This window comes from Hesperophylax consimilis, chromosome 3 (assembly GCF_061612785.1).
Source record: "Hesperophylax consimilis isolate HC1 chromosome 3, BYU_Hcon_1.0, whole genome shotgun sequence".
In the NCBI taxonomy this organism is placed as follows: Eukaryota; Metazoa; Arthropoda; class Insecta; order Trichoptera; family Limnephilidae; genus Hesperophylax; species Hesperophylax consimilis.
The window spans coordinates 11,118,015-11,145,844 of record NC_142838.1 but is presented as its reverse complement, the minus strand read 5'-3'; the positions used below and the strand labels follow the sequence as shown (position 1 = coordinate 11,145,844).

General features: G+C 32.7%; 1 protein-coding gene across 1 annotated transcript in view; it reads left to right on the top strand.

Annotated features, from left to right (window-relative positions):
- The window catches only part of LOC149424941 (uncharacterized), a 460,249-nt gene that overhangs the window by 158,486 nt on the left and 273,933 nt on the right, over positions 1–27,830 (top strand). The window contains exons 2-3 of the mRNA XM_089646910.1: positions 537–1,061; positions 9,592–9,753. Coding sequence (XP_089503036.1) covers positions 953–1,061; positions 9,592–9,753 — 271 coding nt within the window. The 5' untranslated portion in view covers positions 537–952. The remainder of the gene's footprint in view (positions 1–536; positions 1,062–9,591; positions 9,754–27,830) is intronic.

Below are 27,830 nucleotides of genomic sequence, written 5' to 3'. Positions count from 1 at the left end.
TTATTATACAAACATTTTTTAAAAATAATCTCTGGAACGATACTTAATCCACTTATATTGAAAGAAGTTAACTTGTATAAGAATTCTAAGAAGTATACTTGTAGGAGATCACATGCACTTTTTTATAATCCGAAAGCGATATTTGAGCCTATCAGTACTCATCGATCAACTCGCGACTCAACTGCTTAACGATTCTGTACCGACCATCGATATTTTAACGTCACTCACAGACAGTTTAGCAACTACCTCTTGGAGTATGTCACAAAATAGTAAAAATTCCTACATGTCCTTTTATACTTACATGTACCTCAAATTTATAATCTTTTCCGTAATATATTGGTGCATAACAATTTTATGGAGAACATGAAAAAGTAAATAAATAAATATTTCTCAAATTTGATCATTCAAAGACCAGATAGACAATTAAAGACTTTAAACAACTTTTTAACATCACTTTTTTTGGGATCTCTGACGTAAATTGTTTTTTTTCCATTTTACTTATGTATAAAGATTAATTTTCTTTTCTCTTGTTCCAGGTGAACTCCCTTCCGAATTATTTACAACGAAGTGCAAGTTGCTAGTGATTAAATTTTGATTTTTTTTTAAGTTTCGACTTCGTTTCATTGTGAAGTGTGCCTAGAATTAAATGTGTGTGTTTAAATAATAAATAACGATATTTAAAGTGTTATTGTTAGCTTTATTCATAAACGCGACGGCATAAAGTGGTTTTGTTGGGATCTAACCAAATCCGAACGCCCGGGGAGCATAATAATATCAGGTATTCTTCGTAAAATCAATTCCCGAACGTGATGTAAATCTTAAAGCGTGGCGTACCTGGGTCGGTTAGTTGTATTGCGGAATGGGGTGCTAGTACTAGGGTAGCAGATTGTATTGGAGCGGAGGTCGCAGGAAGAGTAAAGATGCGCGGCGCGGAGAGGTAGGATGAACAAGCATGATGCGGCGCTGCCTGACACTGCTTCTGCTATCCTGCTACTTGCGGCTTGGACCGGGGCCCGCCGCTGCGCAGTTCGCCTGGACCCCAATCTACGTCGACGGAAGCAGTAAGTTCATTAATTAATTATATAAAACACCAACATTGATTCATTCATTCAAATAACTTGTGATCGGACAGTATTAAATAGGACAATCATTTGGTGCATCGTAAAAGGGGTGACTTCTTTCATCAGAGTATCTTTAAAAATGCACATAGAAAAATATAAAATCACTTGTGTCATTCTTATTTTAGTGTTGGCCATGTGGCTTGAACTAAATAAATGACGAAATATTGGCAATCAATTTAACTCCGCAATCGCTCATATATGCGAAAATTGCGAAATTAATTTCACCGTTATTGTTAGATGTTTTTCTTTGCTTATTACAGATTTTACGTATTTTATTTTTAAAAAAACACATAAAATAAAAGCTCTTTGTTAGTGTTTGCAGATTTTTTTTAAACTACAGTCATTTGATTATTGACAAATATTTGAAAATTCGTCAAATGATCTTCAGGCACCGTTTTCTCGAAACGTGAGAAATGCAGATTGGTTTATTTTACATTTTACATTACATGAGCTTGTAAGAATTTATACGTATGGTGCTATGGATTAAGACATAAAATTAATATAATTTATAATGTAAATAAAAGAAACTATCTACAGCATTTTTAGTACTTAAATTTACTCTATAACCAGATATTTTTGAGTGCCAATGAGAAATAATAACGGCGATATTCGATCGTCAAAGTCACCTAAATGTGGGTTCCATATTACAGAATGAAGAGTTTTAAACAAAGTAATTTTCCGCTTGAAATTATGGTAGTTTTTGTAACTTGTGAATATCATGCACAATTAAATATATGAGTTCTAAAGTAGGTGGTACACTAAACTACGACTTGCTTCTCTTCGTGTCAGAATTGTATTCCATTCCGTACGCGTATAAAATATTAACACCATTAAATCTTATGAAGTTTGAAGCCTTCTTTTATAAAAGTTAATTTTCCTCAAACGTGAAATATTTTTTGCACGAACAATTACAATATTGCATTAAAAAAACCTTATCGTCACTTCTCCCCCCTTGATAACTTTTCGTATTTCGATGAAAAATAATGTGATTTTTTTTCAATTTCCTTCGTCATTGATTTGGGGAAAGTTTCTCTACTAAAGGTTGCTTGCCACTTTGAGTTCGGGTCGTCTCTCCGGATAACAAATTATTCATGCATCAAATTTCTCCGTAAATAACCAAGGCCGACCCGGAAGCAAACAACAAGCGGATCAATAGCTTAGGGGATAACAACCACTCTGTACAGCGCTGACTAATTTTCTGGACTGAATCAACAAGATAAATAAATAATCTGGACTAGCAGAAACTGTATTAGTATTGTATTGCGAAAACATCAAATGGTAAGCAATGGGATAGCAAAAGTATTGAATTTCTCTGTGTGGACAAAAATTTCTGGCTGCAATTTTTTTGACCAAATTTTAAAAACTCATTCTACTCTAAATACGATGCTTGTTCAGCGCTCAGAGGATTTAGCTAGCTAGCAAGAATGGAACTCAAAATGCCTGGGTGGAAACCTGACAAATTTATCATGATCTTTTGTATTTTGAATTGCCCAATTAACTGTTAAAATCTCGACCGGTGTTTGTTCTATTTTCTGAATAATTCAGACATCTCAGATATCAAAAAATAATTTATCGCATATTTAAATACTGCTTACACATTATAGAATAAATTCAATTACTTTTTCAATGATATTCTGTTGAAATGAAACGATTAAGAAACTACGTTTCACTTTGACAGCAATCAGTCTGAAGATGACCATAATACGTTGTTTCACTTTTTTTATTATAACCTGACTGGTTTCACTCTGATATGGGTATTTTAAGTCTGGTTTATTTAAAATCTTTACTAAATAATTTATAATGTAATATGTAAAAGAGAGTCTGGGCGTAAAACCAAATAAAACACAAAATGGCACCAGTAAAATGCATTAATATACACATTTTAAGCCTAACTGATAAAAAAATCACTTTGCAACCGTTAAACGGTATTTTTGTTACACATTGTGTGTATAAAGACTGTAAAAGTTTAGATTCAAGTTGGTACTAATAAAAAAAATCATTAACTCTATTTTTATAAATCCAGCAATATTTGTGTTTATTTTTCCCGTTAAGACAGTTTTTAATGCCTTCTGTAATACTCATAAATCGAGTTTTTGTTCATAAAATATTACTATTGTAAAAACATTTAATGTTATTTCTAAAAATGGGGTACACGTGGGTTGCCAATCAATTGTATAAAATTTTCACCACGTTCTTTAATGCTGCTTATAATATTTTTTGTTTATTACTCTAAATAGAATATTATCGTATCAATAGGAAATGTTCGTTCAACCATTTCGGTCTAAAATAAATAAACGGAATCAAGTTGTACCGTTTATTCGTCGTAACATTATGCGATAACTATTTAGATAAATGGCCACCAGAATATTCAAAGTTTTAATTGATATGCAAAGCAGGAGTCATGAAATATGTATTTTAAGCAATAGCAATAAAAAAACACCTCCGATAAGATGTTTTCGGTGTACCTAATCCAAGGTTTTTTATTGTTCCATAACTTTTTATGTATTTTACTTATTGTTGTAGCGTGTAAATAGCCCCCAAAAAACGGGCTTTTTACCCAAAAAAGTATAACTGACAAATTATTCTCACCTCAAAGATTATGGTCAAGAATTGCTTTAAACGTATAATAAAAACGTGCACTAACCTGTTGTAGATCCCTTTCCGTAAGGTTTCGTTTGGCTCATACAATATGCGCAGAAGATTTTTGTTTCATCAGGTGGCACGTTAATCAATTTGTGAGGAGAAGAAAATTATTCAAACTTGCAGATCCTAAATTTCAAACAACAGTATGTGACAATAGACACCGAAAAAGCACAATGACGAGTAGTTCTATTTTTGAAGCATAGTTTAAAACCATTTGTCATGCATTCGGGTAAGTACTTTGAAGCATAAACAAAAACTATTTGTCATGCATTCGGGAAGTACTTACCAGATTAGAAGTATGAAACACAATCTTTAAGATACTTATTTAAATATAAGAAACCATAAACTAACCGAAACAAAAATAAAATTATATTAGGTGCTTAACCACTTATTGTACCTTATTTTTTTACCATGACTCTACCCACTTTCAATTCAATTTTAACAGACCTAAGTTATTTAAAATTTCATTTTCCATGGAAAAGAACTATTTTTTGTGGAAGCGTGTTTATTATATATCATTTTCAGACTTAACTTCACCGGGAAAACTTACCCATTTTTATTTCGTGTTTGGATTTATTCAAATGCACGGCATATTATTTTTCCATTTAATAACAATGTTGAGGATTGGGGCTGTGCTAGCTTAGCTCTTAGCCGAATATTTTTTTTTATATAAATACACAATGTTAATGTGAATCCTGTTTGGAATTTTAAAATATCTATACCTACCCACATACCCTTTATAGTTTTTCTCTTATTTCGAGTTTTTCACATATTATACAAAATTATTTGTTTCTTATATTTTTTGTACAAAAAATGTTGAATTTATATATATTTAATTTTAAAATGTATTTCATGCACATATTTTTGGATAGTTTCTTAATATTTTGTTAGTTTTCAGTTAACAAAGAAGTAGGTTCTTGTTTTTGTACAAATAATACTAGCGCCGACCCGTGAAAAAAATACGAAATTTGTTTAACTATTTAAGTATTTATAAAAAAATATTTGCTTATGGATTGCCTTTGTATGAAGAAATTTACCTTTCGAATATTAAATAGTAAACTCGAAAAGTTACGACTCGTATCAAACATTTAAACAAAATAAATACTCATTTCAAATGAGGAATTAATCGCTAATAAAATTAATTTTGTACCTACTTTATCATTTCTTTCATTTAATTTATACTTAACAGTTCCAATTTTGAAAAATTAAAACTTCATCGAACTATGCAGGAATCACTGCAGGGATGCACCTAAGTACCGACAACCGTAAGTGGGGTGTAATTGCTAAAAGGTTGCTTCTTACTGCAGCAGATACTTTAAATAAAAAGAAATCGAACTCAACAGACAGTCAATTCTCGGGTAATTTAGAGAAAATAAATTATAAAATTTATATATAAATATTAATAAATATTTCGAAACATCAAAGCTCCGTAGAAAAAAAACTTGGAAATATCGTTGTTAACTGAAATTATTTTACATATGTAGAAATCTAAGGGAGGAAAAACTGTGCAAATATCGCGTAAGTAAATTAGTATATTTTGCAATTGCAAACAAACAGACTTTGAACACTAAAGATTTATAAGTAAATTAAATCTAATCATTGAAGAGGAAGATTATACTAATAATTCTAAAGGAAATATGAAACAGAACAAGACACAGAAAATAAAAAAGGTGAATCGAACCCAGGATATCTATCTTACCAGGACAACGTCTCAATCCACTTGGCTATTGTGACCGATTTTTTATGTCATTTTTGTTGATCCCTTGTTTCAAATTCAGAATTAACAATATTGTCTTCAACTATTTTTTTTCCTTATTTTTGGCTGCTGTATTAAATTATTACAAAGTTCTAGCGAATTTATTTGTAACCTGGATAGTGTCTTAGATAAAAATATCCGATTTTTAATTATACGAGACACGTTTTAATTATACTGACTTTTCTAAGAATTTTTTTTCGAATGATTTGAAGGTTATAACCATCAATATAAGATTAAACATTGAAGAAGAAGATCATACAGATAAACATAACAATACTCTGAAAAAGGGTGACGGATGCAATAGGGAATCACATTGAAGAATAAATTTAATAGTGCTTGTATAATTCATAAGCATAGACGTAAAATTGAATGTTCTTTTCATATAAGCCCTGACATATTAATGTTGATTCAATTTCATGTACCTACCATTAGATCAAGGTCCTCTAGTATGTATTATTGTGACAATTATACCACAATTCCAGGATATAACTCAGTTATAAAAAGATTGCACACACTTGGGAACGGGCGGTCCGTTTGATAGATTCCCCAATCTTAACAAACGGACTGCAATCTTTAGAGCACAGGCGTCGGGTAGGTATGCTGTCCTTATTCTATCGGTATTACAATGGAAGATGCTCTGAGGAACTAGCGTCATTGATCCCTTCCGCACCGGTGCGTAGTCGGGATACACGCCAAACGCGCGCCCAACATTTGTACACGGTTGACATTTGTCACATGAGAACGGGTCGCTTCTACGATTCGTTCTTGAGTTCAACAGCTCAGATGTGGAACGAACTGCCGGCCTCTGTGTTTCCTCCCTCCTACAACATGGGACTCTTCAAGACCCATGTTCACTCCTTCCTCTCCACAAAAAGACCCTCCACAAAGCATCCCCAAAGATGACATAGGCCCTGAGGGAAATTATTTTCTTCAGGGCCTCCTGTGTGGAGTTAATATAAAAAAAAAAAATATAAAAAAAAACTTTTATGCTAAAATCGCAGATACTTTTAATATTCCCCTAGTAAAGTATAAAGCTGCACTAATAACACATTTTAACGCCACTTATTTTAATGAGGTCACTACACGTACACAACAGGCTATTGTCATTGCTTCTTTCTTTACTGTTATTTTAATTGTTATGTTTTAATTAAATTTAATGCTTTAATTTTTCTCATCAATATTTAATACTGCACTATGTATATGTAAAAAAAATAAAATAAAAACTTTGTATGTAAATGGAATTTGTGCCGTAAATTTTAAATAAATAAAAATGTCAATTTGGGAGGCGGGTTTAGGTACTGTCGCCCCGGGAACCATTTATTGGATAACCAACTGCCATAGGTCACTCCAAGTAGTTCACTACGTTTGGTGATTTAACAGGGGTGCTCGGATTGATGGAGAGAGGTGTATTCAGGATACGCCTGCCCGCCAGCTGCGTGATGTGCCAGATGGAGAGAGACTGGTTTTGGTAAATCTTTTGATCTCTCCAACCGGTCTCTCAACCTATTGCCTTGAAGCATATATTCATATGTCCGTCACTCCTGGACACACTGATCCCTAGATTCCTAACCAACCCTGATACCTTTTACTTCTTCTCCTTTCTTTTCTTAAAAATTACCTTCCACATCGCATCCCAAAATATGACGTAGGCCTTTAAGGAAATTGTTTTCTTCAGGGCCTCCTGTGTGGGGTTAGTATGAAAATAAATATAAATTAAATTAATATCTTTCTCCCAAACGTCAAAATGAGTTTTTCATCTTATTTTTTAAATGTGTCTTTAACATTGATGTATTATACTAGATTAGCCCTGTCTAGTTAAATTCATTTTTAAAATAACGCCACGTAACGTACGTCACAAATATGGAGATGAACTTAACAACCCAACTCTGTTTAAACTCCTTGTACAAGCGTTCAAACTCGTAAGCGAAACCACGGAGAATTTGTTGTCAGAGGTGTTGTAATATGGACATTAGGGTGTCCCAGGACATAAGGAAGAATTTTTTTTTCATGAATTTAAATATGCATACCCTCTTATTTTATTCCATTTGATCCCAATAACTCAAATAATAAATATTATTTTGATTAAACACCGGTAACCCGTGCCGACTTGATGCCAAACATATGGTACATAGTTAATATGGAAAGATTTTCAACTTTCATTTTTGTCGGATAAATAAAATTTAAAAATGCACAAATGTTCAATTATGTAGTATTTTATATTTAAAATGGTTTATTGATTAAATTTTTTATTCATAGTTTGTTTTTTACAGTCAGGATAAATCTTCCGGTGTTCCTGAACGCATCATAACAAAAATTATTTTTGTTCCTCTTCGACCGTGAGATTAAGAAAACTGTTTTCAGACGATCAAACAAATACTTGCTCTTGACTGAAATGAAGTCGTAAATATTTTTCTCTGAAAAAAAAGTCACTAAATTATGATATGAACGAAAACCTCAATACAAAACATAATTTAAACTACTTAATAAACTTACCATACAATTTACCATCAAGATCTTCCTTCGATGGGATGTAACGTTTGTCATGGGTTGATAAATTATTTTTTTTGATATTTCGAGTATTTTTATTTTAGTTGTTTGATCCACAGCGTCGTCAAACAGCGATAAAATAGATCCTTCATCGGTCAAATACCATAACTGCTTACTGAACAGAAATAAAGCTGCCATTGAGATGTTTTCATCAATTTTTTCTTAAGCCTTCATCGATTTCAAAAAGCACAACCATGGCTAGACATAGGATGTTACTATGACTGTTCATACACATTATTGCCTGTGCAAACGTCTAAAAGTGCCGCCTTATCCTTACCGGTAAATTTAAATTGCGCACAAATAAATGATATTTTTAAGGAATAAAGCGCCTTTGCCATCCATCGAGCACCTGGAGGCCGAATCTTAAATTTTCTCGCTGTATCTCCTCCTAAAACTATCACACAGAGCTCTAAAAACTCTCATTAGTCATCTCCAAGTATTTTTGTTGTCAGTGCAGTACGGTAAAAGTCAAGCAAATCATCGATTTCGGAAGCGGTTAGGTGCAATGTGAGATTTTCTCTGTAGCACTGAATTTTATCTGGATCAACATTTTTACAGTTATCTCGAAACTTTTTGAAGAGTTTTATGTCAGGGCTTGTAGTCACTTGACTGATTTTTACTTCAAACACAGCTTTTAATACCAACTATGGCTATATTTGGTATATATTGACAGTTAAATTCACTTTCCGGATATTGTAGAACAAAACTTCAAGAACTTGTCCATTAGATGGCAGTTTAGAACCGGATATTTGGTGTTTTACGACTCCTATTAAAAATATACTCTTTTTAGAAGTGCGTAAATCTAACAACATCTTGCCTGAACGAGTGATTTTCGTTTACTAACAAAATAGCAAGTTACTACAAGCTCATCAACACGTTTGCTCGCTGGCGTCTTAATGTACAAGTACTGACATCTTTCGATGCAATTCGGCACGGGTTGCAGTTGTCCAAAGTAAACAAAAAAAAAATTATAAGTGTTTTGTCATTATTAAAACAAAATTAGAGGGTATGCGTTAAAAAATAACAACTTTAATTTTTTTGGGACACCCTAATGGACATATTTCAAATTTAAATATTTGGAACTCGGTTACTTTTGTGATTGAAAAAATGAACTTGCCCAGCATAGCTGAGAAGCAAAATAGACCAACAAAAAGTAAAACGCAATGCACAGTGCCCATTTCGCATTGCGACATAATGCGTGGGCCTTTTCATAAATGTGCATGTGAACCAAACCAAAATTGTGTTGGGGTTATTTTTAAATGAATATGCCGTGTCTAGTCTAATTTAGTCTATGGTCTTTAAACATGGCAACATTTGTACAAATAAATTAATACTTAAATGGCAGGAAATGCAATGCGAATTTATTGTTGTGGAGTGTAGGGTAAGCTTGTGAATAAATTAGAGCTTACAAATAAATGGTGTAAAACGAATAATTTTAAAGTGTCGTACGCCTCAATGCATTTCAATTATGTAATTACATTAAGCCTTATTCACACTGTCGCTAATACGGATTTCCATGCACAGGTCAAGTCGACCTCTGGACGCAGTCGACCACAGGCTGCACGTGCACTTGGGACAGTTCGCGCACGGACTGCGCGTGCTGCGTGAAGGATGGCGCGTGCGCGTGCGGCCGGGAGACGCCCACCCGGTGCGCACAGTGCGGGCTGGAGCCCTACTGCGCAAACAGTAAGTGTGAACGTACTTTATTTATATCATATGCTTCCAATGGTTAAAATGTCGCATGTGCAAACATATAAGCTAGTAAACACGCAAGACACTGACGTTATGGTACTCTCAAGCGGTTACATCCTTGATGAAAATTTGTTTTATAATTAAAATTTGGGTACCAACGTCGAAAAGTCGTATTTTCAATTCTCTTCGTATATTTATTTATTGAGCTCTTATATAGCTATTAAAAAAAGGTAAGTAAAAATAATAACAAACTGTTAAGGATTATTGCATTAGCTGTATGTATAATATTTGCTTTTTAAAGGAAGCAAACAAATAACTTGGTCTTGCCACACACTCCTTGCCTCGTTCACATTCAAACGTCACCTCATGGATACTCTTCTGTTATTCTTGACATGGCACGTATCAAGTATTTGATTCACATTTGAGTCATATATTCCGCTAACACACTTTCTTCGTTCATTACGCTTACATCAGATTTGCATTATTTGCGGATCTTCACATTTCTTACACGACCACACACGATTTTACCACACGTACGCCTCAGCGATCGGATTTCTACAGCATTCAGTCTTTATCATCCTTCTTCTGCCAGTTTCATGCCTCACTGCCATACATCAAGGTAGGTACCAGCACTCCGTTGTAGACTGCTAGCTTCGCTTCTTTGGACAATTGCAACCGCGTCCAGTCCTTTATTAATGGTGCTACCTGTAATTACCCTTTTTTTAACATCTCTGTCAGCCTTCTCATCTCTCGTAAACATACTTCTTAAATACATAATCTTCACCTATTCAACCATTACTTACTTTAAACTAGATAACGTATACTTACTGTATTTTCAAATATTTAAACCATTGTTAAAGTCATAATAAATGTATTGTTATGATAACAGTTACAAATTAAGAATTTTAGTTTTTATATTATACTTGCATAATATTACATCTGAGACAGCTCAAGTTTTCTTAACAATACGTGAACTCGTAACTTTGTTACTAAATCTCACTGCATTCTAGTAAATCTTAAAAGCAGTTCATAGTTCACCGTATTGTGCAAGTATTATTATTGTTAATTTCCTTCCACGCTTTACGATATTAAATTTTCCACGAATACGGGAACGAATAATATGCATGAAATTGCATTCCTCTTTCACCGCGAAAACACTTATTCAGTTTGCTTGCAATTTAATTACGCGAAATAATGATTTAAGTTACGACAACCACCTCTATAACTAATAGTTTGTTGGTTGTGTTGTAAATAGAGGGGTAGGGTTCGTTTTCAATTATTTTATTGGCTTTGATAAAAGGAATAATTAAATTATTATTATTCGACCAGTCAGTGTTCAGTTCCTAATAATATTAATAAAAATTGGATGATTTGTATTTGTATTGCTCCGTTTTAATGCAAAATCACCTCAAGGGCTCCGTACAAATATAAAATACGTTTCTACAATGATCTTTGTTTTTACTAACTACAGGTATATATAGACAATAATATACAGTACAATACTTACATGGTAGGTCACTTGAGATTAACACTTAATTAAGTTTAACTGATTGTTTATTAACGAAATTTGGATATAGGATTTAGGACATAATTGGAAAATTGGATATAACTGGACTTTTTCTCAGGAATGGTATATTTAATTTAAGGGTATGACAGCTTAAAAAGGTAAGTTTTTAGTTTAGACCTGAATTCTGTAGGACTTGTTGTGGATCTTTAGTTCCTGAGGAAGTTTATTCCAAGCCTTCGGCCCAGATGCTCCGAAAGCGCGATCACCAAACTTAGTATTTGGCTTGCGCTTAGGTTCCATCAGTCATGCAGCTGATGATGTTGCTGATCTCAGAGTTGACTGCGTCGTACCAGTGTTTTCCGGGACGCATAGTTCAGAGATGTAGGGTAGGGCCATTTCATGTATGGATTTAAACACCATCCAGCACAATTTGTACTGGATTCTTTCAGGGCACTTAAGCCAGTGAAGGTTACGAAGATGTTCTGAAATGTGCGAATATGTAGAAACTCCGGTTATTCCTAGGCCGGCTAAGTCCTCCATCACAACACAAACAACATTTTTCGCTTACTGTGGAGGTTTGACTTCATTCTTTGAACCTCCAGAGGCTTCAGAAATAATTCAACCTTGAAAATAAATGTAGTGTACATCTATAGTTCGAAAGAAAGTCCAATATCACTCCTCGATCTGTTCCCCCATTTTTAAATACATTAGATTCAATCGAAAAAATTCAACACTTATTCCTATAACACATTAATTTTAAAACTTTAAAACTTTAAAACTTTAAACGAAAAATTTTAATTTATTAAAACATTCATATCGAAGAATTATATCCGAGTTAATATTTATGTTCAAAATTGTGAATGGTAATGTAGATTTATTTGATTAATCTCATCGAATTTCATATACCCATAAGAGCTACTCGTTCTAAAATCCTATTTGGGTGTAACAATTCCAGGGCTGAGCATTTTAAACACTCGCTTGTACCTAGATTACATGAAGTTAGTAAATAAAAGCTAGGTACAAAAAGGCTATAATACCACATCTTCCAAATCATTATTTATTAAACCTAAGTCTAGTCATACTTGTTTATAATGTTTTGTATGTAATTGTGTCTCCTCCTAGAGCTTGTATTAGTTTTATACTTTCTGTCGTCATTGTACGATCAAATGGCACAGTTAATTGTTATTTTGTTTTAATTATTACTATTGTTTGATTATGCTTGTACTCTGTGACATGTCATTATTCTGCTTCATATGTTTATACCGTGGATATTATATAAATAATTATATAAGTAGTAGGATATTTTCCAACATTGTCAGGTTATTCGTAACCCCGGAATGTTTGTCTTCCTTTTTTTAATTTGAGATTTTTTAAATATAAAAAATTATTTTTTATCAATTGGTTAAAAATTAAAATAAATTCATAAATATTCAAAAAAGAACTATTAAATGTACAGAAACGACGCCTAATTAAAATAGAAAACTTTTTTTGTCTTATTTAACCAAAGAGTTAGTTTGTCTATCTTCTATTAAGCCACCCAGTGAGGCCAACTTTACTGAATAACTCAAATGTAAAAAATATATAAATACCAAAATAAATAAATAAATAAAATTTTAATATAGAGAAGATTATCTGTGGCGGTAGGCGGTGGGCGTGTGGGCACATGATTTTTATACAAACCTAAAGCTTTATGTTGAGATTGATGAAATTGTGAATACTTGATCTTCAAAACAAACAAAAAAAACACTGTCTAGGTATGATTTCGAAAAACTTTGTATATAATTGAAATACTTTGTAAATAATTGAAATATTTTTTTAATAACGTCATACCTCGTGTCTTGCTATGTGGGATACATAGCAGAACATGGTTCCGTAACTGTCTGTAGTTGTGTGGCACGAATAACTTATAGCATTCCAGGGCCTCGATTCTCGATGAACTCATTCCACTCGAACAACGAGTGGTTCGACCCACTCGTTGTTTGAAGTCTATTTAAGTATGTACCTTCGACGATACTCAATAATGAGAATTTCGACCAACGTATGTACTTTTGACGGCGATTGCGAGCGTCCTGGATTAGAGAATCGATACCCAGGAGGTATATTCCCAGGCTACCTATTAAATTATTATTAATTTTATACGCCGTTACTGCAAGGTCTCCACTCCTCGACTGGAGACTTTAGTAGTGCGGTGCATGAATCTATATTTATGAGAATCCATGCATTCTCATATAGAGGTATCTAAGGATTTTTTCTTTGTCTATTCTAATTTCTCAGTGTATTTTTGCTGGTATGGGGGCCATACTGCTAAGGCATATTCAATTGTATACCTTTTACTTAAATCATACATAGACATCATTGCTTCCGGGTTAGAAAACTGTTAGAAAGATCTTATTACAAACCCTCGAAGCTTGTAGCATGATGATATCAACATAATGTGAAAATACAAGATTTGGGATCAAAGACTACCCCGAGGTCCTTGATGGATTTTACTGGTGACAATATATCTTTATTAATACAATAATCAAATTTGATAGGGTTTCTCGAACGTCTACATGCCATCGTGATACAATTTTTTGTATTAAAAATAATCTATTTTCGTCAGCTAATGACGAAATTGAATCATTTTGATCATGTTTACAAAATAAAACATTCAACATTCCCCATATTAGTTTGGTATGCCGATGACAAACAGGTCATAATAAACTCTGGAAAATAATCAAAAATAGTACATGAAATAATACCGTCCTCAGTGGTTAACAAATTGAATACTTTTTACGTGGGAAGCACTCAATTACTCTCTGCTTTGCACTTTACTCTTATGAAACAAAACGCCCACTGCTTTTAACGCCCTTTATAGGAGCTTTTATATATGTATAGTAACTAAACATTATAAAACAGTAGCACCTGACTGGCAATCAGAAGACTGCGGTTTTAATTCCCGCGGGCGGCATTTATTTTTTCTCAGAAGATTTTTTTCAATTTATATAGGTGTTTTAGGCTAATAATTATTGCTTAAAAATAATATTATCCTTTGTGCTATGCAGAAAAAAACCTTGTCTCTTAAACATGAGTTTATCATTAAAAATAGTAAAATTTGACAATTCAAAATATTTTCACCGATAATTGAAGATATAATATATGTCGACGATATCTAGTAGGAGATTATCAATGCCTTTCCTACAAAAATAAACAAGATTTTTATGCATTTTTTTTTATTATGGTACAATACTTATGTACTAATATATTATTTGATAATGTGGGCCTCACTAGGTGGTTTACCCGTGCTGAGGCCCTCATTTTACTGTTTAATAAAGTGTTGTGGTTTTTGTTTTGTGTGGAAGGGTTTAGTTATCCCTGTGGGGAAGATTTAACCCGGACATAAGGTCGAAAAAAATTATAAATATCAAGGCGGTGATTAAGAAAAATAAAAATTACATTGAAAAATCTGTAATTCTTGTACCTTATATAAGGTACGATTACACATAATGATGTGGGCATTGTGCTGGTGTTGTATATTATGTATTTATTTTGTTGAAATTTTTTTACGTTGAAATATTTTTGTAATGTTGTCTTTTTTGTTCTTTAAACCGGCTTTTTGTTTTGTCTCCGAAAGGTTTTTTGTTTTCCTTATTTGTTATATATAATAGAACACTGTTTGATTTTACTGCCCATTCATTTGTATTTGCAGTGTATTAGTCCAAAGCTTGTGTTTACCGTTGGATTTTTTATTTTTTTTCGTTCGCTAGTCTAATTGGTCTATTTGGACTATTTTTTCTTTGTTGAAGTTTTTGTTTTTGATAAAAAGTGTAGATTAGTGGTTTTTGTGTATAATTGTAGTATGTCTAGTACGTCAAACATGTGGAATATTTTTGTGTGACTTCAATCTGATTGCTAATAAACGTGTTTAAAATTTTACACAACTGATAAACAACCACTAGAATATCGTAAACGGTTGTTTATCAGTTGCGTAAAACATAAAACACGTTTATTAGTAAGACTGTTAATTTAGATTAAGTTACCAAAACTGAAAAGCAATGTTCTATATTCTAACAGACTCCGTTCCTCATAATCCTCATTTTTCGTCTTATCTTTAATTCCTTCAGGCAAACCGAAAATTTTTCAGTTACATAGGAAGCAATCACTGTGTGGTAATCGATTAGTTATTTACCCAACCCCTTACCAATAAGCATTTTTTAAGTTTGACACAACTAATAAACAATCACTTATCATACATTAATAGTTGTTTATTTGTTGTGTAAATTTTAGAACACGTTTATATTCAATAAAATAATGTTCAAACAAATATATTTTAGTAAAATGTTTAATGGTTACCAACAATTTCAGAAACAGCCGCTGCAAATAAAGATTCACAATAAAGTTTTCTAAAAGCGTTCAAGGTTTAAACGGTGATTCCGGATTGCACTTTTGTCGCCGAGCTTTTACTAGATTGCTATCGACGGAAAAGGGCGGAACTGACAGGGCCATTATCTTTATACCGTCTAGGAACTATTGAATGCTTCGCTCTTTTATTTCATTCTGCTGCAAAAGAAATGGGTCGAAAGAGATAAACAAACTAAAAACTTTTACGTAAGTAAGCACCTACTTGATTGATATCATGTTATTTGTTATATTGAATACACTAATTTGAAAGTGTTTACTGTGCAGTACGGATGGGTTAGGATGGGTTATTTCACAGAATTTGAACAATTCATACAATATCAAAATTAATTGTCAAGTTCTTTAAGGGTTCTATTCAAGTTCCGTTATAACTTGTTGTGCGAAATAACTGGCCAATAATGAGCTTGAAAATTGGTGAATCGTTCAAATTATGTAAATCAAACCGTCCTAAGTAAAAAAAATATTTTTAAAAGTTTTATAAATTACAATTGGGAGGCACGAATGGGAACCGCCGCCCAAGAAACCATTTATTGGATAACCAACATCTCTGCACTAAGTCACCACAAGTGCTTCGCTACGTTTGGTGACTTAGCAGGGGTGCCCGGGTTCATGGGGTTAGGTTTTTCAAAGTCTAGGCGGGTTGGATCGGGATTAACTGGTTGAGGGAGACTTTTTGACCTCTCCAGCCGGACTCCCTCGATATATCAATTTGCACCACAGCGGACACACTGACCTCAAGATTCCTACCCACCTTGCACACCTTTTACAGTCCCAGAATTTTCTCTCTATATTTTCCTTTAAATACCCTCTGCACAGCATCCCTCATGATGACACAAGCCCTGAGGGAAATTACTTTTTTCTGAGTCTCCTGTGTGGAGATAATGTAAAAAATGTATGAATGAATAAGATTATAGCTTTTTTACTCTTTAATTTATAATGATATTTGGGCAACTTCTGTGTAAAATGTCCTTGTTAAGTCACAGATATACACGGTGTTAATGGGTGTACTTGACTAGCTTTAACCAGTGATTCCTTACATTGTATGGAGTAAAAAAAAAATTAAATTTTGGTCTCCGTTGACATATTTTACGTTTTTTTCAACTAAAGTCATATTACGATAAGTGGAAGATTAATTTGAAATTTGAAATTTTTTTATTTTTATTTTGAAAAAAAAAATGATACCGGAGACCGAAATTTCATTAGCATTTTTTTACCCAAAACAAAAGTAAAAAAATAATTATTTTAATTTAAAAAGTAATAAATTTTCGTTAAGATAATGTCAGGAATCACTGGTTAAATTAAGTCGAATACGTCCCTTAACACTCTGTATAATTTCCATCGCGATCGAGAAGCCTTAAAATACTGACCAACTGTCAAAAATAAGACAATAATAATAATATTTTAGATGATTTGTATAGCGCCGCTTTTGTGCATAATCACTTCTAGGACGCTGTGCGCATACGGTATTTTCAATTGTTCAATAAAGTGACGGTGAGATCTGAAATAAAAGTCTCACGAGTTGCTTTCAGAAAGACTTCCCTACGTACGTAACAGTACTAAAAGAAAACTGTTACATTTGGAAGTTTTATTACAGATCTATTGATAGCCTAAGCAAATGGTGTTGAAATTTTGGACGAAGCTAGGCAGTAATTTCTGGTAATCTGTATAATATACTTTTTAATATTGTATCTTGTAATACCACTAAATCCTCCAGAACTGAACAATCTAGATGTTTGCATGATGAGTTTGATAAGTTTCTTACGTACAACGTACCAGTAGTATTACGATGTTCTTCTGCAAATTGTTTGGTCAGAAAAAATATCTACATTAAATAAAACAATAATTACATTGTACATAACCACGGATCTTTCTGAAGAATTGCGAAGTTGTCACCATTAATGAAGTCTTACCCTTTTGTATTTTATTCACTTTGAGGGATTATCATTATTGTATTCTCCCTGTCAGCTTTAGTAAATTTTCAAAATGAATATTGGATCATGACTAAAGCTGACATTAACAGTAACAGCTTCGTAACTTTTCAGAAAGATCCGTGGATCTATACAAAGTTTTTTTTTTACATTAGCACCACACAGAAGGTCCAGAAGAAAATAATTTGCTTTAGTGCCTAGTTTATCTTTTGAGATGCTGTTTTGAAATTATGGGAAAGTATAAGTTATGAAGGTTGGGTAAGAATCTAGGATCAGTGTGTCCAGGAGCGATGGACATTTGAATATATCCCTCCCACTGCGACACAAGGCGATGGGTCAAGATACCAGTTGGAGAGATCAAAGCGTCTCCCTAACCAGTTTCTTTCAATCTGGCAAACCACGCAGCTGGTGGGCAGCCGCATCCTGAACAAATTTCACCCGATAAACCCGTGCACCTCTGCTAAATGTAAACAAACATAGCGAACCACTTGGGGTGACCTATGGCAGAAGTGTTGGTTATTCAAAAAATGGTTCCCAGGGCGGCGATACCCAAACCCTCCTCTCAAACTGACTATTGTTGTTTTATTTTATTAGTATATCAAACCACAAAGAGATTGCTTTCCATCAAAATATCGGTACTCATTTTCATCAATTTATTTGTCAATATTAAGGCACACCACGCCATATTGTTTGTTGGATTTAAAAAAAATTTAAATGTAAAAATACATTCGAAAACACGAATTGTTTGATTACTTGATTCTTCTTAAAAAATGTGTTTCAGAAAAACCTTGCATTCTTCAGAAAAATTTAAAACACTTTACAACATTGTTGATTGATTTTTAAAACACTAAGCCATGATGAGCTTTCTCCTTCTTGAGCTCCTTAATGTTTAGGACAACCTGGCGGTATTTGTCCTAAGGACAGATATGATGATGGACTATACAAAGCTGACGAAAACGTTGGCTCAAAGGGGAAAAGGAAATAGAACATGAGAGGACCTAACCTAACTATATCTTTTACTTTGGGCCATGGGAATCTTAAATCGTACTATATCATAAAATATAAGAACACAAATACCTAACACAGGCCCTGCCAGAATCGAGTATTTTCACGGCTTACGAATAGGGTTTTTCCAATTAGGGTATTTTTTAATTAAGGAATCTGAAAACAATACGGAAAACGTCATAATTTTAATATACTCGTAGTTTCCATTTTTACTACATATTTATAGATTGACAAATAATTTTTCTATGACGATTTAAAATAAGCCTATTTTTTGCCAACAAAAGGGCCACCTTTTGTCGGAAAAAAATTCGCAATAAAATGCGCAAAAAATGCGCAAAAAGTGCGCAAAAAGTGCGCAAAAAATGCGCAAAATGGCAAAAAGGCGCATTGGTGGCCTCACTCTGGCTAACATTGTTAAGGTCCTGTTTTAACAGCCAGTAGCGTTGCCTACATTACAATGACATTGTAGCCAGTTCGAATCATTTCCAGAAATTTGCGATTTAAGGTCGATTTAAAAATCAACATAATTTTGAATCAAATTATTAAAACTACACATTTTTAGTTAGATGATCAGAATCAAAAAAATATTTTTTAGTACTTAAGACCACTCTGATCAATATTAATATCACCATATGCTGTTCACTTGTAATGTGCTTATGAAGGTGTAAGTATATCCCTTATAAATTATTATATTCCATTTCCAAGGTACATTATCGTTATCTCAGAAGCTCATAAGCGTCAAGAGTAATCAGAGTCGACTTCTCGCCCCCGAAGTAACGAGGAAATTAAGCTAAAGTTAATTGCAAGTAAAGATTATGCTCCGTGTATCGCTTGCAGCGCGATAGTGCCACTTTACCCTGTTCATATAATAATCGCATACGTAGCAAATAGCTAGAAGCTAGCGCTAGCAGGGAAGGGTGTTCGCTGTTCGTAATGTTCATTGGTTCAGTGATTATTTCGCACGTGGCTATTCCTGACACAAATTATTGCGCACAAGATAAACTCCGGAAACACGATATTATTCCGTACAGCGTTTATTCTGAACGCAAATAATTGCGCACATTGAAGTTCGTATGTATGATGTGTTGCAGTGATGAAAGAAGATTGAATGCTATATAAATGAGATCCTTGAGGCGTATATGTTGTTGAACAATGACCGTGTCAAAAATGTGGAGATCAGAAGAAATGCAAAGCTGATTTAAGCGTAATAGATAAGATTAAGAAAGGAGCAATTAGGAAAGCATATATAGTAGATGCACGAAGATGGAGAATAAATTATGAGGTAGTGAATGGCAGAAGAAGTCAGGGACACCCGAGCAAGACACGGCACTATCAAGTGGATAAAATTCTTGAGTTAAGCCGTGTTAAAAGTTAGAATAATGGAAGAGTATGTACGAAGTGGTGTACGAATGTGAATGAAGCAAGGAGTGAGTGTCAATATATAGTTGTGTTGTGGTCTATTCTCTATGTCTACCCCTCTGGTAAAATAGCTTGATGAATAATTAATTACTTGAAATACGGACTGATTATTCGCCAGAACAAAATATGTTCATTTTTTTATATTTTCTGTATCCGATAGCGTAAATATTTTCAATGAATTTTTCTCGTTTTGCTATAATTATATTGTTTTATTAACAATAACCATTAAATTTAATAATGGTGCGCGAATTCATCGGTATTATTTTTTGATCCTAGCCGTGACAACAATTCCCTAAACGAATATACATCAACTCAGTAAAGGGGTTCGGTTTGTTCACTTTCCGTTTGTATGTTGCATTTGGGACTATCAATGACTAATAGTTCTTTCTCTTGTCATCTTCTTAGTCATTTCCTCATCACTATGGTTCATCACGTCCTCTACGATTTCAATGATGGACAAGGCTCTTCGACTCCTCGCGGTTATGCGCTACGAGATTCTCGTGTGTTCGGAATAATCTGTGCGCAATATATGTGTTCGGAATAATCAAAGCACCCTGTGTGCCCGCTACTTCCCGGAGTTGTGGATGATAGTTGAACTGAAGAGGCAGCAATGAAAGCGTGTTCTATAAATAGAGTCGTTAAGCAAAAGAACACTTCGTGTTCGCTGCAAAACTGTAATAATCATGAAAACATATTGTTTTCAGCGTGATTTTTCTAGATGACTTCTAATATTACTTGTGAATGTGCAATAACGGAGCTATTCTACGGATTAAACTGAATTATTTCTTCTTCAATAATTGCAAAATCAGTTTGTGGCGTCATTTTAATTTAAACGAAATAGATAACTTTGTGAACATCACTATTTAATCAAATAGGATCGACATGTTTCAAAAGCAATAGTTTCTGCATCAGAATAAATATATAAAATAATCAATAGTTTCTTTATTTAAATTTATAATTTTCATCATATCTAAATTATCCTGTTATATTATCCTGATGAAAAAACCATTGATTTTGACCCTATCTATATTATTCTGACGAAGAAATCATTGATTTTGACCCTATCTATATTATCCTAATGAAGAAACTATTGATTTTGAAACATGTCGATCATTTTTTATTACAAAGTTATTTATTTGATTAAAAATATTTCTATTTGGAAACTTACATTTTACATTATTTATGCATTTTTGATAAAACACTTATTTTGTTTAACCTCCCACACTGAACAAAAAACATTTAAAATTATCTCCGTCATAACGATAAATGATCCAAACAAAATATTTATTTCACCATTTTTTTTATTCACTCATTCCGCTAATTGTATTATGATGATTTTTTATCAACTTGCGCACTGTAAAAAATGAGTCCTCTATTTGCATAATTATTCAAAAATTATTGAAGGATTCTCTAGCATGAATAATTTGATCCCATAAAATAAATTAAGTATCTTAAAAAATTTCCGTTCGGTAAATAAATTTTTTAGCCATGATAAAAATAATTTTCCTCTTGGCGTATCTCTTCTTTGGGGATGCTGTGAGTAGAGGACTGAGTCAACATGTTGAAGGAGGAAATGCCAGGTATTTTAAGACACAGACCAGATGTGACTGCCTGATTCAACGGTTCAACAGTTATTGACAAGCAATGCGGGTTAAAATCCCGGCAAACGCTAGTTAATTTAATTTGATTGATTAATGTTACTTTACCATTTAATCATTTAAAATATAATGCGCTATATTTACAGCATTTTCCTAAGTAGAATATACTCTCAGTATCGCCCTGGTGTAAGACCACCATTCAGATTGAAACGATGCTTTAAATGGCTTTAGTTGTGTTTGGTGACCAGATCTGAATTGCCATTATTTCCACACCTATCTCTCCCATCTCCTTCCCCTCAGTAATTCGGCCTCACAGTGTACCCCACTTTGGGATGCCATAGTTTCATTGGCAGCAGTTTAAACTGTTAGGCGGTATTCACATGAAAAGGGGAACTATTATAGTTAACATTTCCCAGTCTCATTAAAAATAAAAAGTGTCTTATTCTATTTTTTCACGTTTGCAACACTACAACAATCAAATGCAATGATTCTTTCTTAATTAAAAAAATCCTGATTTACGTATAACCTATATAATATTTGAAAAACTACTACAACCATATCTTATAAGGGGAAAATTTTCCTTGTAAAATGATGAAAAACTTGCAACAATTAAAAGGCAAAGGGGTGAGATTTAAAAAATTTAAAAGCATAAAAACCTATGCTTTTTTGCAAAAATAAACAAGAATTATATTGCTAAACAACCTGAAATAAAATTGATTTTTGTTGTTAATGGAACTTGCAAAACTGTTATTTATTTTCCATAGTGTAGTGAAAAACGTGTTTTTAGTCGGAAATTGATAACATCATGATGTCAAGCGGAAATGTGTTTTTTAGGCAGTTCTGCTAACGCAACTAGAATATTAAAGAGAACATCATCACTGACGTGCCTGATAAGAAAATCAATATTAAGTACAGAACGGCCTCATTCTATTAAAGTTTTCAAAGAATAATATAGTCCTCCGTGTTTATCAACATTTTTCATTTTTTAAATACAGTTATTTTATAAAACATAGCGTGAGATAAAAAATACGTATTTTTCTTCTAAATTCTACTTTCGAAATTCTACTTTTAGAAATGACACGTCAATTGTAACTAAAATGTTGAAGGAAGTAAACTGGCGAACAGTACAACAGATGCTGACTTTGGGCGTGATGATAATAATACATAAAATAATAAATAACATTTATCAAAAGTCTGTTAAAACGAAATCATTTGCAGACATTCGCGGACACAATACAAGCACGTGCAACGAAATAAGGCAACAAAAAAGGAAAAATATTATTATTATAGTCTGTTGTACAAAGTAATGCAATATAATGATGAGTTAATAAGTCTGCACCAATTGATAGATTCAAACTGAATTGTAGAAGCCATATTAATCAAAATAAAATGTAATAAATATTAAAAAAACAGATTTTTGTAAACTTCGATTGCTATAATAAAATTAATAAAACATTAAATAAGATGATAATATTATCACAATTACTAGAATATCAGAATGACCAATGAGATTCTAGTAATTGTGACTACCTCTTAAATTAGATACTCAAAATAGAATATGGAAAATTTGACCTATCAAAACATGTAGCGGTGGGTTTTCAACACATTCCGTTAAGGTCCCATTATAAATTTCTATTCCAGAGAAGACCAGCGATGCAGAAAATCCAAGAAAAATAATGTTTTAAACTTAGTTCCTACGAGAAAATTCAATATTTAATATCTGAAGTTAACCGGAGTTGAGGTCAGACAGTTCCGAGATTTTTAGACTTGTGTTGGTTTACTTGACCTGATTTACCATTTTGTTGGTATACTAATTAGAATTCTTCGGAAATTTCCGATCTCAATATTATTAATATCTTGATAGATTCTCCACTTTAGTTTCTAGAACAAATTACAGTGTGTTCGAAGAAATCTAATTTGTAAAACACTAGTTTCTTGCGGGTTTTGAATATGATATTTATTCATAAAATGGGATAAATATGTTAATTTTAATAATAATTCAAGCAAAAGGATAGATTAATTTCACGGTTCAATCAATTCCTTCATAATTAGAATGGGATCCTGAATGCGAAAATAAATTTGTGATCATGAGTATTTGATTTTTCAGTCTCTGTTAATTTGAGTAAGATTGCCAGAAAGAATAAATTTAATAATGTACATAATAGTTAATTCACGACTAAGAAAATAATATCTACGTTATTTTTGATCTGTATGACAAATTCATTAAAAAATCCGTGCATTCATTATACAGTCAATCTATCCAGGTCGGTGTCATAGACATTCAAATTGGTAGACAAACCAATCAGGGAAAGGGTAACAAACTATGTTTCGTGGAGCAAAGACGGCGGAGTTACCGTTTCCCTTTCTGTGATCCGCCAATAAATGAATCTGACAGTATACAGGCAACTCGCATTGTAATATCACTATTCAGTACTTGAAAATAAAATCTATTAAGAATTACTAGTTCTTTTTGCAATTGCTGGCTACGAAAAAACATAACAAGATATCTCAAATCGGGTAAACCAAAGTTCGAGTTTGTTTTCCAAAATTGTATATTTTGTTACACTATTTAACTAGGTACTTTTACAGGTGTGTTGTAATTTACCCTTCTCACTCATTTTTAACGTCACTTCTACCAGGCAGTTCGTTTAAAAACGAACATTCAGATTGTAATATTTTACCTCTTCGCCATTCATTTATTTTGTTTAAAACAATATAAAATTTTCTTCTCTCTTGGCTATGATCGATATTTAATTTTTTTTTTCTAAGGCTTTGCATATGTGTTCGCAGGGATGGAAAATTCCTCCCCTACAACACATAAGCCTCCATGAAAATTGGACCCTTTTCTTTGATATCTACAGAAAGCTACTTAAAGCTCTCTTGTACTATATATCTTTATAGACATATGTACTTAACTAATTAATACGTTATTTACGAACTTGAACGCAAATATTTCCGTATTTATATTGTAATTAAATTCCATCAAACGTTGTGTAATTTTTTTAATTTATGATATAGGATTTTAATTACCTTCATTTTTGTGGTAACCCCCTTGGTTCTGATCGAGGCGTTGAGTTTCACAATTTAATTGGCCTTTCCATTGCAAACCTAGACTTAAATGAATTCCCTGAATGAGCTAACTTTCCTATTGTAATTATCCTGATTCCCTGCACCCTAACAAAGTCGTAGTTAAACGCTGATAAAAAATATTATACATGTTTATTTGGACAGGTAATTAAATATAACTCAAATGGTTAATTGTTAGTAAATTTGATTTTGGTAAACTCTTGTGTCAGTTTGGCGCCACTCCTTTATGATTCTGCTGCTATAAGGTACATGTAAAGATTGATTTAGTAGGTTAATGTAATTAGTTAATTGCATATTTGACGAACTCGGAATAGCCCATTTGCTGGCATAATTTGGCTCCAAATCCTCCTGCAAGTAAACGAGATGATCTTGAGTCAACGAGAAATTCGCACAATCCTTTGACACGGCTCTTTGATTGATACCTAAGTTATCGCGTCCCAAAAAGCCTACCACGTCATCATGCACTGCCTTCAAATTTTCCCTCGAGTCCCGATACCCCCAAATTCCGACCCCTCCTTGGACTACAATTTACTTAGGGCGAACCGGTTTCGTCCTATATACAATCATATACTCATGGTTGGTGTGGACTTACGGGTCGTGAATCCTCATTCCACGTTTAAGAAAGGATGCGAGAGTGGTCCGGAAGACCTAAAATGCAAGCTGTATGCAGGTCCGCATCCTCCAGTAAACAGTACATACGAATAAATATATGTATACATACAGTTTGGGAAAGGTTTATAACTCGCAATACGAGGCTATCTACCTCGCATTCCAAGCTCGGATCTCGCACGAAGAGTTCTGCGAAACTCTAGGCTTGGTAACCGAATATATACGTAAGAATAAGGTTATACTAATAAATACTAGTAGAATATGGTCTTATTGATAGTTTGTTTTGAAGAGCTATCGAACTCCAGGCTTTTTGTTTGGTTTTGACGTTTTTATTTAAGAGAATCGTCATCTCTATTTGGTTTGGTTAATGGTCTTGTTGTAGGAGCGACCACTGCCTCCTGTTTGATGAACTGTATTTGTTTTAAATTTTACCTCCAGGTTTCAACATTAATTTTGTTCATCCTATCCCGTGATTTTCCAATTGTTTCAAGTAGTTGGTTGCCAAATTAGAGAGTACTCGACTCTCAAATGTCTCAGGCAACTGATGGGGTTTTGTATGAACACCCAATCAATAACATTCAAATGTTTTGTATAATTATTCGATATAAATCTTACTAACCCGTGATTTTCCAATTGTTGATTGTGAATGATAAGTATTTGTAAGCACGCAGTTTCCAGCTGTTTCAGGTAACTAATAAAATCTATGCGACTATCTAATCAATGATATTTAAATGTTTCATGTAATTTTTCGATATAAATCTTGCTAACCCGTGATTTTCAATTGTTGTTTGTGAATGATAGGTATTTTTGAATACGCAAAAATCGCTGCAAATTGTACAATGACATCCTGTTAATTATCCTTATAACCCTGACAAATTATCTAGTTATGGCCAAGGTCGTTTTCAAACTATGCAGTTGACTGACCCAATTCTTCAGTGTATGCTTTGTTTTATCAACAAATTGAACAATGTAAACATCTCATCTGACCCACCAACCCAGATGTGAGATTGTTTATTTTAAAATATCTCGCGCTCTCCTTGTGATTCAGTTATGCCACCGTTCACTGTGCATAGTTAATTTAAATATTTTTAATTCCTTTATTGAAGTTAAACTATTTTTCATTTTCCGAATTTAGTAAATTTACTAGAGTTTAATTGAAGAATAAATATATATATATATATATGTACACATATCTCGATTGTCAAAATATGTTAAAAAAAGAGTACTATATGATTCTACATAGTCTGGAATATTAATAAATACATATTTTCTTTTTCAATAATATAGATATGTCCTCGGGTAGGTATTAAAATCGCTACCATTTCGATGCTTCGATTAATAAATAAAATACATATATATAATTACATTACTCATATATATATATTCTTTATATACAATATATTATTTTATATTTATATATATATACACAAATACACAATATACATATTTTAATGTGTAATTCTTTGTTTTGTTGTTTTAATAATTTAAATGATATACCATTGATCAGCTGTGCCTCCTCACTCCTTGGGCCTGAAAATTATTTATAAAAGGAAAACTCACCCTCTACAAGATTTTTCCGGTTGGGTGCCACACAACAAATCTTGCCGAAGAAAATCCTACCTAATTAACTGAATTTTCCAACTAATTTCAAAATAAATCTTTTCGACTATTTATTCCTATTTAATATTTTATTCTTGCTTGAATCATATAAATTTGCTGATAATTGATTTTTCTTCCGAACGAAATCCTAATCCAGAAAACCCGTTGATTTAATAACACCTTTCTAGTTTAGGCTTTGAGTGATAGCTATCTCAAATTCTTTTTCGAAATAATGGCTTGATGTTTAAAATTCCGATTAGAACGACAAACACTTTTAACACGGTCGCTATGCGCACGATGGGTTTTAATCGATCAATTTATTGATTCTAAATTTCTTTTATATAAATTTATACGAAAATTTTTCCGAATTGCGCAACCTTTTAATTAACTCGATTCTTAATAAATTAGATTTTTTTCGAACTTTTACTTTTAGAACAAAGGTTTGAGCATTTGTTGTTATTTCTTTTTCGAACTGTTTAAATTGTGTTTATTTTAAACTAAGATGTAAATGTTTATTACTATTATTATTTTATTTTCTTTCAAATTGATGTTAAATTATAATCTATTTTTAAATTTCAATTCACGAGCACATCCACTCTAAATGAACGACAAAACTCTCAATCGAATTTTAATTTCACTTGAATGGAATAATTATTTTTAAATTTTGATTTAATTTTTAATTCAGTAGTCACTTTTTTGCACTTCACTAAACACTTTTTAAGCACTGAGTTTAAATTATATTTATTTTCACTGTTTAACCAAATTAAACTGACCCAACAAAACTTCACTGATGGGATTTTCAAAGGAATTTAAACTGAATTTAAAATTTCTAACTTTTCACAAAACTTCCTAAGTCCAGGGACTTGTTCAAAATTTAATACTTAGACTTGTTCAAAATTTAACACTTAGATTATTTCACTA